The 18,087-nt window shown below is 33.3% G+C and overlaps 1 protein-coding gene and 1 pseudogene across 3 annotated transcripts; one reads left to right on the forward strand and one right to left on the reverse strand.

Moving 5' to 3' along the window:
* Positions 1-4,185: 4,185 nt before the first annotated feature.
* On the forward strand, positions 4,186-10,789 carry LOC104229944 (uncharacterized). 3 transcript variants are annotated; one of them, XM_009782675.2, is made up of 9 exons: positions 4,187-4,639; positions 4,729-4,844; positions 6,973-7,056; positions 7,809-7,876; positions 7,970-8,110; positions 8,765-8,806; positions 9,259-9,398; positions 10,090-10,191; positions 10,335-10,789. In XM_009782675.2, exons 3-9 carry the CDS (start codon positions 6,974-6,976, stop codon positions 10,464-10,466), a joined length of 708 nt encoding a protein of 235 aa, XP_009780977.1. In that variant the 5' UTR covers positions 4,187-4,639; positions 4,729-4,844; position 6,973; the 3' UTR covers positions 10,467-10,789. The 3 variants fall into 3 exon arrangements, with proteins under 3 accessions (XP_009780978.1, XP_009780977.1, XP_009780975.1); XM_009782673.2 differs by having other exon boundaries at positions 4,187-4,844; XM_009782676.2 differs by lacking the exon at positions 8,765-8,806 and having other exon boundaries at positions 4,186-4,844.
* Positions 10,790-10,855: 66 nt separating this feature from the next.
* On the reverse strand, positions 10,856-16,502 carry LOC104229947 (threonine dehydratase-like; annotated as a pseudogene).
* Positions 16,503-18,087: the final 1,585 nt, after the last annotated feature.

Below are 18,087 nucleotides of genomic sequence, written 5' to 3' on the forward strand. Positions count from 1 at the left end.
TTGCATTTCATGCATTTTTAATATTATTAAATCGTAGAAAAATCATTAAAAATTATCACATTTTAATTTCATGCCATCTTAGGTTCAATTTGCATGTAGGAATTAATTTTATTAAGTAAAAATCACAAAATGGGCATTTTTACATATTTAGATTTTAGTCTTTAAAATCAACATTTTTCTTTAATTTTAAATTATTAGTTGTTTTAACGTTAAAAAAGGAATTTTAATTTCTACAAAATAGATTAATTTAGTATTTTAATTAATTGAATAAAAAGAAAAAAAAAAGGGAAAAACAAATAAAAGAAAATAGGAAAAAATGTTTGGTCTTGTTTATTCAAAATTGGGTCAATCCTTAAATTGGTCCCAATTAATTAAAAGGCTTTTTCGTATATATACCATATATGAAACTATATTATCAAATATATTCATAGTTTGCTTATTACCCTTCATGCTAATAGTATTTCTACCTAATATATACAGTGCATTAAATAAGGAATCACTGTACCTTTATGATTTCCTTATTTTGCGCGCTAAAAAAAGGGAATTAAATATTTTCCATATCTTCCCCAACGCAAATCACGTCGATTCCATAATTATCGTCGGCTTCACTCTGATCTTCCACAACGCAGAACAAGATTTTTCATACTCTATTTTTGCGATACACTCTGTTTCCATAAATTCTCTCTACATCTCTCTCTATTTCTCAATCGCAAATTTCAGTAATACAAAACAAATGAAAAGAGAGCAGCAATTCCACCATTGACAGACATTAAAAAGCTTGAAAACTTTGAATTCAAATTTGGGTTTTCAAAAATCATTATTTGTTTGGATTGAGTGTTGTTGAAAATAATCGGGAATATGATTTCGAGTTTATATCTCAATTTTGACGGGTTTTGGTGAAGATTAGACTTGGTTTTGACTGAATTTTAGATTGAAACTCGAAGAATAAGAATAAGAAGAAGAAGAAGAAGAAGAAGAAGAAGAAGAAGAAGAAGAAGAAAAAGAAGAAGAAGAAGAAGAAGAAGAAGAAGAAGAAGAAAAAGAAGAAGACATATTGCAGAAATTGCAGAAAAATTGTAGATAAATTGTAGACTGTTGTTTATTTATTATCTTTTATTCATTTACCTATTGTATGAAAGTTGAACAACATTGTATAAAAATCGGATTAAAGTGGATGATTTAATACTGTTTTGGACAAAAATATGTATAAACAATGTGAAACATACATTTCAGGGGAAGCATGTCGATTCCAAATATGTACCCAATTTGTAGATATTTTGTAGATAAATTATATATTATTTGTATTCTGATTGTAGATGCTTTATTTTCTGTTTTCACAAATAAAAACAGCTAAAACTTCTACAAATCTTCTGAAAAAACGCAATTATGTCGAAAATCCCAATTAAACTACAATTGAATAGGAATTGGGATATTAAAATTCAATATACCCAGTTTGTAGATATTTTGTAGATGAATTGTAGATTATTTGTATTCTGATTGTAGATGCATTGTTTTCTGTTTTCACAAATCCAAAACGACTAAAACTTCTACAAAATCTTCTGCAAAAAACGCAATTATGTCGAAAATACCAATTAAGCTACAATTGAATGAGAATTGAGATATTAAAATTCAATGTACCGAGTTTGTAGATATTTTATAGATAAATTTTAGATTATTTGTATTCTGATTGTAGATGTTTTGTTTTCTGTTTTCACAAATCAAAAACTACTAAAACTTCTAAAATTCAATGTACCCAGTTTGTAGAGAAATTGTAGATTATTTGTATTTTAATTGTAGATGCATTGTTTTCTGTTTTCACAAATCCAAAATGACTAAAACTTCTACAAATTTTTTTGCAAAAAATGCAATTATGTCGAAAAACGCAATTATGTTCTGTGGTAATAGATTAAATTAAACAAAATGGAAGTAAGGAGCTCTTCAGATCTTGACTAGCCAACTAAGTCAATTGGTTTGCATGAAACAGAAGTATATATACTAAAAGTTACTCTATAGTAAAAGACATTGCCATTTATGAGATTGGACGAATCTTTATGATTTAAGAAGAATAAATATTGAAATAACACATGGAGCTAAGTTAAAGCTTGTGACAACTTGTACATATAATGTGCAAAAATATCCAACGCAAAAGAAGAGTGTCCAGCTAGTGGAAGCCTGGGAACAACAGATTTTGCAAATCTGAATAAATTTAACTAAAACATCCTTCAACTCCAACCCAAAAGAATTGCGTTATGGATATTCTACACAACTGAAACATAAAGCAATGCTCATTCTGGAAGCCCAGGAATCAATTTCTGAACTGATAAGCTATATAGATTTCAAAGAACCAAACGCATAGTGAACGGTTCTAATTTTAGTATTAATAGACCATGTTACAAGTTAAATATGTAGAAGTACTGGTGTCAAAGATTCTCCTGGTATCTGAACCAAAAACATATGAAGTCAAAAAGAGGGCATGAAGAAAAGAAAGCCCTCACTAAAACGTGGGTGAGGGTGAGGGTTTGGGAGAGAGAAACATGGGAGGGGTGGGATATACGGTACCTTGAATTAAGGAGGGATATACGCTGCATTAATTGTACCCTTAAAATACACTATAGTATAGAATTGGTAATTTGGTATACAAAATGTAATTATATCAAACCTTAAACATTAAGGGTAATAAGGTTTCCTATGTGGTATAGGAATGTAAAAAGGGATTTTTACCTATCTATACTATATATCAAACCTTATTACCCTCAATATTTAAGGTTTGTGTTTATTACATTTAAGCATACCAAATTACCATTTCTATACCATAATTCAAATTAGGGATATAATTAAGGGTTCATTTATATTAGGCATAATTATAGGACTGTATCTTCCCACTTTCTCTTTCCTTTCATCTCAACTGTTCACAACACACACACAACTCACGATGCTCCTATGCTTCCTCTCGTCGATCATCCCCAACTGCCCACCACCGTCGAAGAATATCATATTTTCAGATTCACAAGAAAATTTTAAATTCTTTGATCCAACCGCTTGAATTCCCACTGGAAATAATAATGGCAGAGAGTTCGAAATTCTTTGACCTATTTTTTTTGGACAGTGGTTGAAGGTTACTGGTTAACACAGTCGATTGAATTTCCAGAATTTGTAGATATTTTGTAGTCAAATTGTAGTCAAATTAGAAAAATTGTAGATAAATTGTAGACTGTTTTTTGCAGAAGATTTTGTAGAAGCTTTAGTCGTTTTGGATTTGTGAAAACAGAAAATAATGCATCTACAATCAGAATACAAATAATCTACAATTTATCTACAAGATATCTACAAAATAGATACATTGAATTTTAATATCCAAATTCTCATTTCAATTGTAGCATAATTGGCATTTTCGACATAATTGTAGAAGATTTGTAGAAGTTTTAGTCTTCCCAATCTACAATTCATCTACAATTTATCTACAATATATCTACAATTCTACAATTTAACTACAATTTATCTACAATTTCTGGAAATACGTCTTCTTCTTCTTCTTCTTCTTCTTCGAGTTTCAATCTAAAATTCAGTCAAAACCAAGTCTAATCTTCACCAAAACCCCTCAAAATTGAGATATAAACTCCTAAACATATTCCGAATTATTTACAACAACACCCAATCCAAACAAATAATGATTTTTGAAAACCCAAATTTGAATTCAAAGCTTTCAAGCTTTTTAATGGCTATCAATGGTGGAAAATATATGGAAGAACAGATGAAGATGAAGATGAAGAACAGAAATCTCCTTTCCGTTTGATTACTGGAGCTTCAGTAGCTTGCGTTTTTTGAGAATTGTAGTTGAGTGAGAGAAGAGAGATCTCTTTCCGTTGAGGAAGGAGAGAATTACGCAGCAATTCGAATTTGATGTTGACAGAATCACACGCAGATCTGGTGCCTCATTTTAGGGCTTTTTTTATGGCAAAATCTACCTATTTTTGGATTGGTATATAATTTGTAGTAAAAGTGTGGACTACACGGGTAAATAACAAATTATGAACATTTTTGGTAATAAAATTTGATATATGATATAGATAGGTAAAAATCCCATATAAAAATATCATTAATTAACCCAAATACAATCCTTTAGCCCAAGCCCAAATTCCGCCTGACCCAATCCCTTCTCCACCTCATTAAACCTAATCCCTTCCCCATTAAAAAACGAAACGATCAGATACGCTCCCCATTCCGAAAAACAGAGAACAGCGGCGCCATCCCTCCCCTTGGTCCTCGATTCCTTCTTCTTCAAAACACAGAGAAGAGGACCCCTTTCCCTGGATAAAAGCGGCGCATTTTCCCCTTCTCCTCCATCCCCTCATCATCTACAAAACCAGATTTCACCCCAATTCAAGGAACCTAACTTCAGGGCCCTGCTTCGATACACAGCAGCGGTTTTCCCTCAACAGGAAGCTGCTGCTCAACGACCCCTCTTTCTGATTTGAAAAACAAAAGAACCACCATTAAAAGCTGTTGAATAATCTCCAAACCAACTGAAAAATACAGAAAAAGAGCCTCTTCTTCGCTCAAAAAACAGCCGCTCCAAAGTTGCGCTCAAGAGCTCGTTGAGTTTCCCGGCTAGGTCTCTAGTTCGGGTTTTGTTGATGAGGTTTGATAATTTCTGGATTTTCGAGTCTTTTTGGCTTGGGATTAGTGCTGTTTTCTGCCGATTCCATGGCTGACTTCACTGAGCTTTAGGTTTTGAATTTTTTGTGGTTTCATCGTTGATTGAGGGCTTTTATTTGCTGTTACTGGTTTGCTGCTGAGGCCACTAGAATTAAGCCTTGATTTGGTCTTTTGGATTTATGGCCAAGGTATGATGTCTAATTTCAAATGATGTATTGGTTGTTTGGATGGTGATATGGTATGAAATTCGTGATGATTATTCACCTAAACGCTTGAAAATGCCTTGTTATGTTAAATTCGAATTATTCCCGAAATGGCAGAATGGAATGGCTGATTACATGGCTTGGCTTAATTCCATGTTTTCTCTGCATTGGGTCACCCGATCTGATCACTTTGTTTCTCTATTAGTGTTTGATTGTCTGTTGCGAGCTAAATATGCTAAATTGTACCCGTTTGTTAATTAGCTAGTTGCCACATGTTAGTAATTGAAGTATCCTTGCGTTCAAACATGTCATGATACTGTTGATTAATGCATTTAGTTGATTTCTCCTTGTTAAATAGTCTTTCTTTGTTCCTTTGTCAAAATTCCTCGTAAATGATTTGTTTATAGTTTCAGTTCATTCGTAATTAGTCCACTGGTTCATTTTGTATGCTAAGTGTTTTATAGATAATCTGCTGGCTTTGTTCTATTTGTGAGGTAGTCAATTAGGATTAATTGAGTAAACTAAGAACTAAGGAGGAATAGGGTTTGGGAATTTGGGGTTGGATTTTTAGGAAACAATTGGGTTTTGGACCACTTCTTGATGGGTAGAAATGAAAGGAAAAATCAGACCTTTTAAGATTTGGGCCAAGGTAGTATGTTGCCGGCCCATCTCCTCTTTAACAACAAGGATAGCCTATCTTAAATTATTTCATATTTTATACAACAAATTCCACAAATATGTCCTTCATATTAATCTCAAACATAGGAAATGAATAACTCTGAACATCGTAGCATGCTTCAGGCGCAATTACTAAACCATCGTGATTATGGGTATGGTTCCCTTGACATAGTTACGATGCCTAATTCCAAAATTCGGGTGTGCATTTCATGTGACCCGATCATAACAACTTTGAACAATAATAAAATAAACATGTCGCAAATTGGGTGCATTTCATGTAGCGTGGTTTGCAATGTGTTCCAAAACGGCAAGTGTACGACAATCGTAACTTGTTCAAGAAATAATTCCATAAATCCTAAAAAGCGGTTTAAAATAATTAAAAGCTGTTATAAAGTTAAAAATGCACAATAGATTTAAAACATGTAATAAATCAAATAATCTGGCCAATTATTAATAGTTAAGCGACCGTGCTAGAACCACAGAACTCGGAATGCTTAACACCTTCTCCCGGGTTAACAGAATTCCTTATCTAGAATTTCTTGTTTCGTACACTTTTAAATAAAGTCAAAATTTCCTCGATTTGGGATTTTAAAATAAACCGGTAACTTGGGACACCCTAATAAATATTCAAAGTGGTTACTCTGAAATAAATAAAATAATCTTATTTCGAATAATGTCACTTTAATTGGAAAAACTCCCTTGTATACCCTATCGGGTGGAAAAAGGAGGTGTGACAATTAACATACAAAATGTATAAAAATACAAAAAAAAATACAAAATTTTATTTCTGCTATTATTTTTACTGTGGCTATACAGTGTCATTTCTCATTGAAAACTGACACAGAAGGGGATATCTTCAAGGTCAAAATTTTAGAAGACATTATCTAAAAATGAGAAATTAAAGTGATAATTTGCGTTATCCAATAAAAGGAGAGGAAACATTTTGCTTCAGAGCAGAAGATTTGCTTCATGAATCAGAGTTGGGTAACACTGTTAGTTTTTGAATACATTGTGTCAGTGAGACTAAATGTGCTCCACTTTAGCATACTTAAGAGACTAAATATGCTCAGGATTATATTTGAGAGACCAAAATAGACATGCCCTTAAAGATGGGGGACAATATTGGCCAAAAACTCGAACACACTTAGTTGAAAGTTGAAACACATTAAACCCTTCTGACCCTACGTGCTTCTCAATCGTGTTGATGTTAGTATCCACGTCGATAAAATATGCCATGTCATTTCTTATGTTTACAGAAATTATTTTTTAATTTTTCCTATACTAATATGAATTCCTCGTTCCTCACTTACCATTTCCACACTATTCCCTTCTTCATTCATTGAGTTCTCCTAGTAGCTGTAAATTGGATTTTGCTCCTCTCTAATTTTTGTGGTTTTCCGTTCGCTGATTTTGGTGAGTTTTCTTTTTCTTCTAGCATGGAAATACAAGACAAAGACAATGGTTCGTCGGATAAAGCTAAAGAGAGGATCTTCCAAACTTTCTCAGAATTTATGATTAGGTTTATTCCCAACTCTTAACTACCTTGAAAAACTTATGCTTTCTTTTAATTATTCTCATAGTTGTCCTTACATTTCCCTATTCGTTTAAATTTAATTTACAAGCAAACAAGAATTAATGTATTTCATCATACAACCTTTAAAAAATAAATAGAGTTTGTTAATTAATAGATGGCCAAATAGAAATTTCTGTGATTTTTTTTTTGATATTTAGAGAATTTTCTTGAAGTTAAGCCATTGCCGCCCCCCCCTCCCCCCCCAAAAAAAATCCCCTCTTTTTACTGAGGTTGTGATTTTGCTTTATTGAGCCAAGGGTCTTCCGGTCTTGTAAAGGTAGGGGTAAGGATTGCGTACATACTACCTCTCCAGACCCCACTTGTAGAAATATAATGGGTTCTTTGTTGTTGTTGTTAGAAAGTGCTTAAAAAGTTTGAGAACTGTATATTTTTAGTTGCTCCAAAAAATAATAGCCCAAAATGTATTTTTTTTGTATATATGTATGTTGTACATATTTTATATACTTTTAGGCTAGCGGATGTAATTAGTTTTGGCCAATCGACCATTTTTGTATTTTGCCAAAAAAGTTCACATTTTTAAAATAAAATTGCAAACTTTATTTGCAAAATTTAAGTTTTGTAACTTTTAAGGACAAACAATAGTAGTATTATATTCATCAAAATTTAGGCAGACAGTAAGAATTCACCGAGCTATTTCTTCTTTCGTTGTGCGACTTAGGTTCGTTCTTCTATTTCAGGATTACAAAATTTGATGAATTAGCAGAAGTGGGAAGTAGATTGCTAGTTGGTTTTCAGCAAAGCCTCGGTTAGTGTGTTGTAGCATCCATTTGAGTGAATCTATTGTAAGAATACATAAATGCTCTTTAGTGAACCTTGCTTGTTTGCCTGTTTTTGTCAGAGTATATGCGACGTCCACCAATTGAAAAGAATTCCGGACTGGTTGAGCGCATTATTAGAGAGAATGATACTAAGAGGCTTTCGTCTTATGTTGAAGCTGGATGTCTGAATGCTCATGACACTCTACAAAATATGTCCAAGTGTAAGTGTTTTACATATCTGGAATCTATACCTGCAGCCGAAAAAAGAAATAGTTAATGTGAAGGAATTATATGAGGTCGTTCTATTCCTGTAGAATTTTCTCTCTTGTTTTTACAATGATCCGAGTTTTTTGCACTGATACATATTGTGTATACCGTCAAACCTCTCTATAACAACCATCCTCTATAACATCATTTCACTATAACGGCCAAGTTTTCTTTGGAACCAATTTTTCATGTTATGTTATAAAATATGTTATCTGTAGTAACACTTCACTATGACCGCCAAAAATGTCATTTCTTTGTTGCTGTTATAGAGAGGTTCGACTGGACGTGCTACTTATGTATGATGATATTGTCATTTCTTTGTCGCTGATAGAGTTTAGTTGTATAATACTGTTCCACTTATAGCCTTTCCATAGAGTAGGCTATTGAAATATCTTGTTACAAATTTTTGACATATCTATAAGTTAACAAGAGGAGTGACAAATTAATCTTTTCGTGATTTTGGTTTTTGTTGTTGTTGCTGTCTTCCCTTAATTTTCTTGTGTACATCTTGGCCAATCGAATTTCTCCTTTTTGTTTCCATTTTTTTCCCACTAGATTCTTTTGGTGTTATTTACCTTCATAACTTGGATTGTGCTTCTGCACAGAAGTACATACATGCCACCTTGGACTTCAGGATCACGTAAACAAAGGTATTTCAGGTGCCCTGTATTAATAATTTTTTCCATATCATCTTTAAGTACGTTAACTGACCCCTTCTTCAGCACCACACACAAGACACGTTGGTTCAAGCTAAGATTAACAACACGGTAGGGTAAAAAGGTTAATTCAACTTAGAAGATTAAATTAAGTCTCTTGATCTGGAACACATATGGTGTAATATACAAATGTATATCCAGAACTTTGTATAAGAGTGTGAACAGAGTAACATTACTGAATGACCAAGATGTGCTACATTTAGCAAGAGTGTTAATTGGGGTTTTACTTGAGCTTATTCGACAGTACTATTGGTTTATTCATTTAGCTTTACCCTGCATAGTAGAATGTCCTACTTTTCTTTACAGTTTTTATGTTAAGTGTAAGAGTTGCATGTTTTTCCAAATGGAGTTGGAGTTTAGATTACAAAATGGGGATATTATTGCAGCAAAGTGTGTTGTTGATGAACTTGCATGCCTTTTAAAGGATGCGGAAGCTGTAGTACAAACGATGAATTGTAGTTTGGCGCAAATGGGGGAAAGAAATGTTGACAGTGGTACAGATTCGTCGGGCACCTCTCATGATGAAGTAAGATCCTTTTTTCTTTAGCCACTTGCTTGCTTGAGCTTTTAATATGTAATATTAAACTATTATTAGCAACCTCTTCATTTAGAACTGAACCACTAATCATTCTGTTGGGAAATACCTAGAAGTACACATCAATAGATTTATCTATTCGGGAATGAACTTAAGAAATATAAAGCAAGAATTTGGTTTGGAAATCCAGATAAATGCTTCCATTCTTTTGTTTGAAGAAGAAAGAAAGAAAAAGAAACTAAAATCGAGTTTACACTTGGTCATATTACCAAGTTATGAAGTTTATTAGGTCCGATATTCTAAGAATTACCATAAGCAAATATCATTTTGCATTGGATTGCTAAAAAATACAGTAAATGGCATTTGTGTTGCTAAATTGTAGAAATAATTTAGAATCCTAAATTTTAAGTTTCAACTTGGGTGTATGGAAAACTGTTTGAATAGTTAAGTTTAGTGGAAAGGCTTATTTTATGTGATTATTATTTGGATGTTGAGTCTGAAGTACAGTCAACTTGTAGTGTGCACTCAAATTTTTAATTTGAAGTAATACAGACATATTCTGATATGTTTATTACTTAAAAAAAAACTTAATCTACCATGTTCTTTAGGCTGACAATGAACCTACTTATGTTCCCCTTATGACATTTATATTTAAACAATTTTTAATAATGTCCCAATGTAGGAGGAAGAGCTATCTGTTGATCTTTTGAAACACGAAGTCATTGATATTGCAACAATGATGGCAGTATTATACGGCATGGTAAAAAATGACTACACAATGCAGGTAATAATCTCTTCCTTTCCAAGATGTTTCTTCATAGTCGGGTAATGGAGTTAGCAGTCTATGCTAGAGGGTTCATTCGTACATGATCAGTTGACCACTGACTATAGCCAAGCGTAACGGTTAGTCATTATTTCCTGTAACAGGAAAAGATTGTTTCTTCCCTTAACCTTACTTCATCTTCTGGAGAACTGGAGAGCTACTCCAGCATGTGGTCATTGCGCCCTTACATGGATGATGAAATCATGCATAAAGCTTGGAAACTTGTACGCCGCTAACTCTTTTTGTCCTCCTGTTTGTTATTTTGGTGAAAGATCATCAAATAGCGTTATTTATATCAAAGAAGCTTCACTATAGCTTTCTTTCTTGAAATTTGTTTGAAGCAATAGCAAATGCAGTTTTGCAGTACGAAAAAAAAAGTACAGAAGAAAGGAAAAAAGAAAAATAGCGGGTGAGGATGAAGAACATGTGACGGTTGTAATAATTTTTATTGTTAATTATTGGTTAAACTAAGCATGACTGCTATGGCACTTAATCAAGTTGCTATAAACATTGACTGGTTTTGGTATTTATACAGTGACTATCTGCTTTCACTTTCAAATACCTTCCTCTTTTGTTAGCTAAGGTGCTCGGACACGGGTGCGGATCTAGAGGTCGGATCCTTAAAGATGTTAATTCTAAGATTCGGGGATACGGATCCTAATACGGATATAGGTATAGGGATCCTGCTAAAAATAATTCAAAAAATTAAAAATATCTCTAAATTATGAGAAATTTATGGATTACTTACGTATATCTGGTAAAGTATGGATTCTTTTTATTCTCAAGTTGTAGATAAGTAAAGGATTGATTTCCTAGATAAGGTATGTTATTTTCTCCAAATTTACCCCAGTTTTTGTTCAGATATGAAATCTTATAGTTGTATGCTCCACATTATGAATTTATGATGTGTAATTGCTTTATGGTGAATAAGCTAAGTTCTAGTAGTGGAAATAAATTTGAAAAAAAATCTTAAAGGGACAATCCTCTGATTAAGATCGAAGTTATTTTGGACTATGCTTTATACAGTCAAACCTCTCTATAATAATATTTCATTATAATGACCAAGTTTTCTTTGGACCCAATTTGTCTATGTTATGTTATATAAACTCTTCACTATAACAATCAAAAACTATCGAAACAAATGAGCCTATTATAGATAGGTTTGCTATTACAGAGAGATTTGACTGTATGATTCTCGGTTATTCAATTCAAGGACATTTCAAGAATAGTAATTCAGCACGGTGGCAATCCAACTTAATAATATTTAGAGAAGTACTAGTTGATATACAAAATTATTTCTTAATGGAACTAAAGGCCATTAGATAAGACACAAAGGGTCATTATTCCTACCAAATCTACTAGCTTCCACTTACAGAGGAAATTAACTTACACCAAGAAGTTAATCCATAAATTATTCGAATTGCAATAACTGCAACTTTATTGCTCTATGCCAAATACTCTACTATTTAATACACTAAAATTATTCACTCCATTATAAGTTGGGAAGCCTCGTTGAGACTCTCGATTTCATATGAATAACCAAGATTGTTAGCTTGAGCTCGAAACTCATCCATCTCACCTTTTGGAACTTGGAATCCAACTAACACACTTGCAACAAGTTCTCCCTATCATGGATATAGAAAAAACAAATTATTTACTCCAAAAGTGGCATATAATGAAACTAGAAAGAGTTTAGCTTGTATACACTGATGGCGCAGAAGAATATTTACACTATCGAGTCATTTATAAGCCGAGTTCTAAGTTCTATGTACCTACGATGGTAAAAGTATTTACACAATCAGGTTATTTATAAAGTAATTACAAGTAAATCCTCGATGATAAGCATTTAAGCTAATGTAAGAGACGGCTCCGATGGGTTCTCTGTTTCTTTCATTCCTGGTTATCTGTTCTCTAGCCATTCTACCATATTATTATTTTCAGAATTCATTCCAGGCGGAAACTCATCTAGCTAGGGAACTCTTATAAGACGATTTCTCGTATGATTATTTTCGTGATTCGGCCTAGAAGAAGTTCACCTTGTCTGGCCAATGGGGAATTCGGGGATTTGGTATAGCAGTTCAGGTTCGTTTGCATATTAGTAATATGTTAAAAATGGTGGCTAGCATACTATCACAAATTAAGCTATACTGACAGTGTAAACAATCTTTACGTTATCAGTGTGTATAACGTAAATAAGTAGAATTAGTTGTATGAAAAATAAGACATGCAACATGCTACAAGTAGTTAAATAGCACTGATAGTGTAAAAATATTATTTATATTATCAGTGTATATAAGTTACATCAAACTAAAAATGAAGGTTGTGACTAGAAATTACCTGTTCACGATAATGGAACAAACTTATATTCCATCGAGGGCTGAAAGCATCTAAGAACTTCCTTAAAGCTCCAGGCTTCTCAGGAAATATGAATTGACAGAAAATCTAAAAATTGAATGTAATAAGTAATTTCTTTTTTCCTAACAACTAATAAAGCAAATCTAAAATGAGAAGCCAACATCCCCTCTAAAAATGAATAGAACTTTAATTACCTGTACAGAACTAGAGCTTGTTTTCTTCCAGAGTTATATCTGTACTTGAATTCGGTAATAATCATAGGTCCCACCAGTAATTCAAGTCAATATTTCAGTTTCTTAGACAGAAAGTATCATATAGTAACTAAAAAAGTTTTAAGTTATGTACACGTCAGTGTAACAAATTTTTACTCCATCAAGACGGTATAAAAGTTTCTTACACTGACGACGATGTATATAACTTAAACTCTGGCTAAAATGCTTGTTAAGTGCTCTAAGTAACGCACAAGTTCGCAGAATTTTTTGAAGCTTCCTGGTTCTTCTGGCATAAAAGTAGCCAGCAGAGCTTCCCTCTGTCCACCAATATCTGCTAAATCGACGACTAATTTTAGTTTGCTGATGTCCATATTGGCTCCACTAGCAATTGCTACAACGTTTTCGCCCTTTATGTCATAGTATTTGCAGTATGCTTCAGCTCCAGCTATGGCGAGTGCACCTGATGTCTCTAATATGTTCCTTCCTTTGTCGTACACATCCTATTGAAAAAAAGAACAAAACACACACAAACACAAACTAGTACATGTCAAAACCAGAGGGAAATTTAAGAAAGTTACTTTAATCCACATCTAAAGTATGAATGTCAAACGTGGACGGGTTAGCCTGAATTTGAATGGACCAAAATTGGTTGAGTTAATAAATGGGCGAGTCATATACCCACATAAATGTTATTTGGGCTGTGATTGATTGGGTTGATAGTTCAACCCGTCCTATTCTAACCAATTTTGGCTGGTTGGACGGATCATATCTGAAACCATTAGGAGATGGTGCGTGCTAACCTTTACTGCTGCACTAATAGCATCGTTACTGACTAAGACCATTCCGTCTATTAAATCTTTGCAAAGACGGAAAGTTTCTTCACCAACTAACTAGTGCAACAGCTACGCCATCTGCAAAATTATCAACTTGTTCTAACTTTACTCTCATTCCGTGGTACAAAGACTGTGTCATTGAACTTGCACCAAATGGCTCAACTCCTATAATCTTTGTATGAGGAGCAACCCTTTTGAAATATGCAGCAACACCAGCTATTAAACCTCCTCCTCCTACAGGCAGAAATACTGCATGTATATCTTTAAGATGTGATCGAAAGGCGGGATGAATGTGAGACCTTCATCTTCAGCCAACTTTAAAGCATGTGCTTGAGCTTCATCAAATGTGTCACCCTGTAGAACTACATTACCATCCAAGTTCTTAACTGCTTCAATCTGTTCATTTGTAAAGAAAATGGTCCTTTAGAAAAACAAATAATTTCACAATACTTTCTACTAAAAAAATAGGAATTAGCGACAGACTACTTCTGTTGCTAAATAGAAAAATTTCATGCTACAAGCTAAACAAATTATCTAGAAATTCTATTAGCTACGAGCGATTTAGCGAGACTTGCGACGAAGTTTGTAGCTAGTTCCAATTTTTTTTTAGTGAATTATTTTGTTCTCTCTGTTTTAGTTGTGTGACCCTATTCAGATGAGAGACTTTTATAACCACACAAACGTTATGACGCATTTAAGAGCCCGTTTGGACATAAGAAAATTTTCACATTTTTTCGAATTTTTTTCCCGAAATCAGCGTTTGGTCATATAATTTCCAATTTTCACTTGAAGATGCATTTTGGAATTTTTCGAAAATTTGAAAAACTCCAAAAAGTTGTTTTTTCAAAATTTGTGTCAGATCACTCACAAAACTTCAAAAACAACCTAAAATTATATTCATGTCCAAACACAACTCTAATTTTCAAATACCATTTTCACTTGAATTTTTTTTCACTTTTCTTGGAACTTTACAATTCTTATGTCCAAACACCCACTAAGACTATAAGTTTCAAAAGTCTTATAACTACACAAATGTTACAGCATGTTAAAGCTCCCAAGTTCCGAAAGTCTTCATTTTTTAGTAAAACTCAGTGCCCGATCAACTAGATTCACATGAATCGAACATGAAGGATAAATTAACAGGAGAGAACTAATTACCTTGATCTCTGGTGTGGTAACAGGCATGACAATCGTAGCAGTACATTTAAGTCTCTGAGCACCTAATGCAACACCTTGTGCATGATTTCCAGCTGAAGCAGTTATAACCCCTCTTTCTAATTGCTCCTTTGAGAGTTTGGTCATCATGTTATAAGCTCCTCTAAGCTTGAATGAGAGCACCTAAAAAATACCACCAGTTGATGAGCTAGCAATATTAGTTACCTATATTGCTCGAATTCTCCGAAAAGGTCATCGGGTGCGTGTCGAATCCTCAAAATATATATTTTTTGAGGATCCGACGCGGGCGCAACAACATTTTGAAGCGTCCACACAGTATAAATAGTTACACAATAATACAAGGCAGAAACGTTTGAAAAAGAGAACAATTATTAACTTATCTAAGATAGTTAAAAGTAGAATAATATCCCCATTGTTCAGAGGCGGAGACATAATTTTGAGTTTATGAGCTCTAGATTTTAGAAAGAAAAAAATGCAACTTAATTACTAGGCTTTTTATACATATTAAGTGAGCTTTTTAGTACAAGTACAGAGTTTGGGCCAAAATTATTGGGTTCTGCTGAACCAGTAAGTCGAAGGCTAGCTCCGTCGCTGTTGTTGTTCTATCTTAAATGATAGTCTTTCTTTTTTCGGTGTATTCCGAAAGAAAAAAAAGCTTTCCTACGTTTGGAAACTCTTTCACTTTAAATGTTTCTATTTTACCCGTAATAACATGCTTTGATAGCAACAAAAAAAACGTTTACAACAACAACGACAATAACATACTAAATATTATCCCACACCGTAGAGTCTGGGGAGGGTAGTGTGTACGCACACCTTACCCCTACCTTGTGAGGATATGAAAGTTGTTTCCAATAAACTCTCGGCTTAGAAAAGCATAAGCACCACATTAATGAAAATATAGACAAGAAGGGACAGTACCAAAAAGCCATATAAAAGCAGAATAAAAACAACAAAAGTAAGTTGATCAACAATGAAAGAAAATAACGGTTAGTCATAAAAACCTACTACCAACGGAAAGCGAGACTGCTTGTCAATATTACTGTTATGAACACTCTAGACTACCTACTTTACTACCCTAATCCTCAACCTCCATACCTTTCTAATGGTATGTTTAAAACCACAAATTCTAAGTTAAAGCAAATGCTACATCAAAAAAAGAAGAGAGGAGAAACATACGGACTGCATATCCTCTCTTTTGATCCAAAAGTTAACTCCAAGCTTCTTGGAAAGCTTAGTTGCATTTTGCAAGGGGGAATCAATTGCTACATCATACACTCTAGAAGCCAATATTTCAACAAGATACTGAAACAATTCTTCTGTATCACCCCTGATGGATTATTCTCAATCAACTTCCCCGCCTCGACATCCTGTAAAGACGCTGGAACGGGTACTGAATCAGCTGATGGAGATAATTCTGAGACCTTCAATGGCAATGCTGATGGTTTTGGAATCGTAGTACGTATCGCGCCCTTCATTTTCTTGTTGTTGCCAGTACTGGAAATTACTTTAGATGTGTCATTGCTAGAAATTGCTTTGGTTCTAATTGCTAATAATTTGGGGTTACAGGCAAAATGTGAGTTTCCAGCTGGGGCTAGACAAAGAACTTCCATATCGTACTATATTTGATAGAGGAAAATAGAAGAAATCATAGAAGAGAAATGTTGTAAAATACTACATACAATGGGGATATTATATAGGTATAAGAAGGCCGGTGGTGTTTGGGGTTTGGGGGGGGGGGGGTTAGATTTTGAATTAATCGTGATGTACTATGCAGAGGCGGATCCAGGATTTTGACAGGATGTGTGTACTATTAAGAAGGGGTGGATCCATGATATAAATTCTACATGTTCAACCTTTAGTTCTTACTATTGTGTATCCTTTACACATTCGAATTATAAGTTCAAAATTAAAATTTAAATAAAATATATTTTCTTGCATCTATATCCATTATCTACGTTAAAAATGTCGGGATCAATAAAACCCATTGATTATATGCTACATTATACAATTTTACTAGTTTTAATATACATATTTTGTTTAATCATATAAGATTTTACGGTGACAAAAGAAGAATAAGAATTTTAATGTGCGGAAATTTTGAAAGAATAATTCAACAAAAAAAGAAATAAAAGAAAAAATACTTAATTAATACGCAAAAAGTTACACCAGACATATTCATCTTCCGTGGGCGTCTAGTTCTAGAGAAAAAAAGAAAAAACAGCAAGATTGATATAAGATTTGACCTTACAACCTCACTTAGAGAGATAGATCCAGTAACTATCACATCATATAATACTTTGAGCATGAGTGCATACACATATATTTAAGTATTTTTGAAAAAAAAAATTATAATATTACTATACATGATTTAGGGAGGGTAGCATGGGTTCACGTGCCCCATGGAATCCCCCCTAAATACGCCCCTGGTACTATTGGGTAGAAGCTCAGTCACGGTTCGATCGAACCTAGTAACTTTTACTAGAGCATTTATGTTAAAAAATTTATTAAATATGTAAATATGTTAAATTTAAAATTCAAATTCAGAACCCATAAAGTTAGAATCATGGCTTTTGTCTTTGCATGCCGATTCAAGTTATTTTGTTGTTTATTAACCTGATATATAGTTAAGTAGTCTCAGTTTTCTTTAATCTCTTTAGTACTTATACATGCATTTGATTTGCTTTTAGATTTAGGGTGTGTTGGTACGAACGAAAATACTTTTCTGAAAAATGAGTGGGTTTTTCACTTATTTTCCCTTGTATGGTTGGTGAGTAAAAAAAAATCGGAAAATATTTTTTAGTATTTGGTTAGAGAGTAAAAAATATTTTTTAGGAAAATAATATTTTATGCTACTCTCTTCACCGTCTCTTTCCCCAAATCCCCATGTTTCCTTTGCTCTCTCCTCTTCCCCCTTCAAATACTCAAGAATTTAATTATTTTTTTAAAAATTCACACAAACTCAAAGGAACTAATGTTGTTGTTTTACTTTTTCACGCAAAAATAATTATAAAAATTTATACTCCATCAGCTATTTTTAGTTATACGATTGGATATGCGATTATATAGGTTAATTTTTCTTTAATTAATTTATGCTATTTCATCAATTATCTCTGATTCATTTTCTGTTTCTTAGTTACTTTCATATCTTCAAGTGCAAAGGTATGTTGTCAAATAGTTACAGAAGTTTCGTGTGTAATTCGAAATACAGAAGAAGCCCTTTGCTGTGGACAAATATAAAAAGGACATTTTCTGTTTCAATGCTGTGATTATTATGAAAA

Source organism: Nicotiana sylvestris, chromosome 7, assembly GCF_000393655.2.
Source record: "Nicotiana sylvestris chromosome 7, ASM39365v2, whole genome shotgun sequence".
NCBI lineage: Eukaryota > Viridiplantae > Streptophyta > Magnoliopsida > Solanales > Solanaceae > Nicotiana > Nicotiana sylvestris.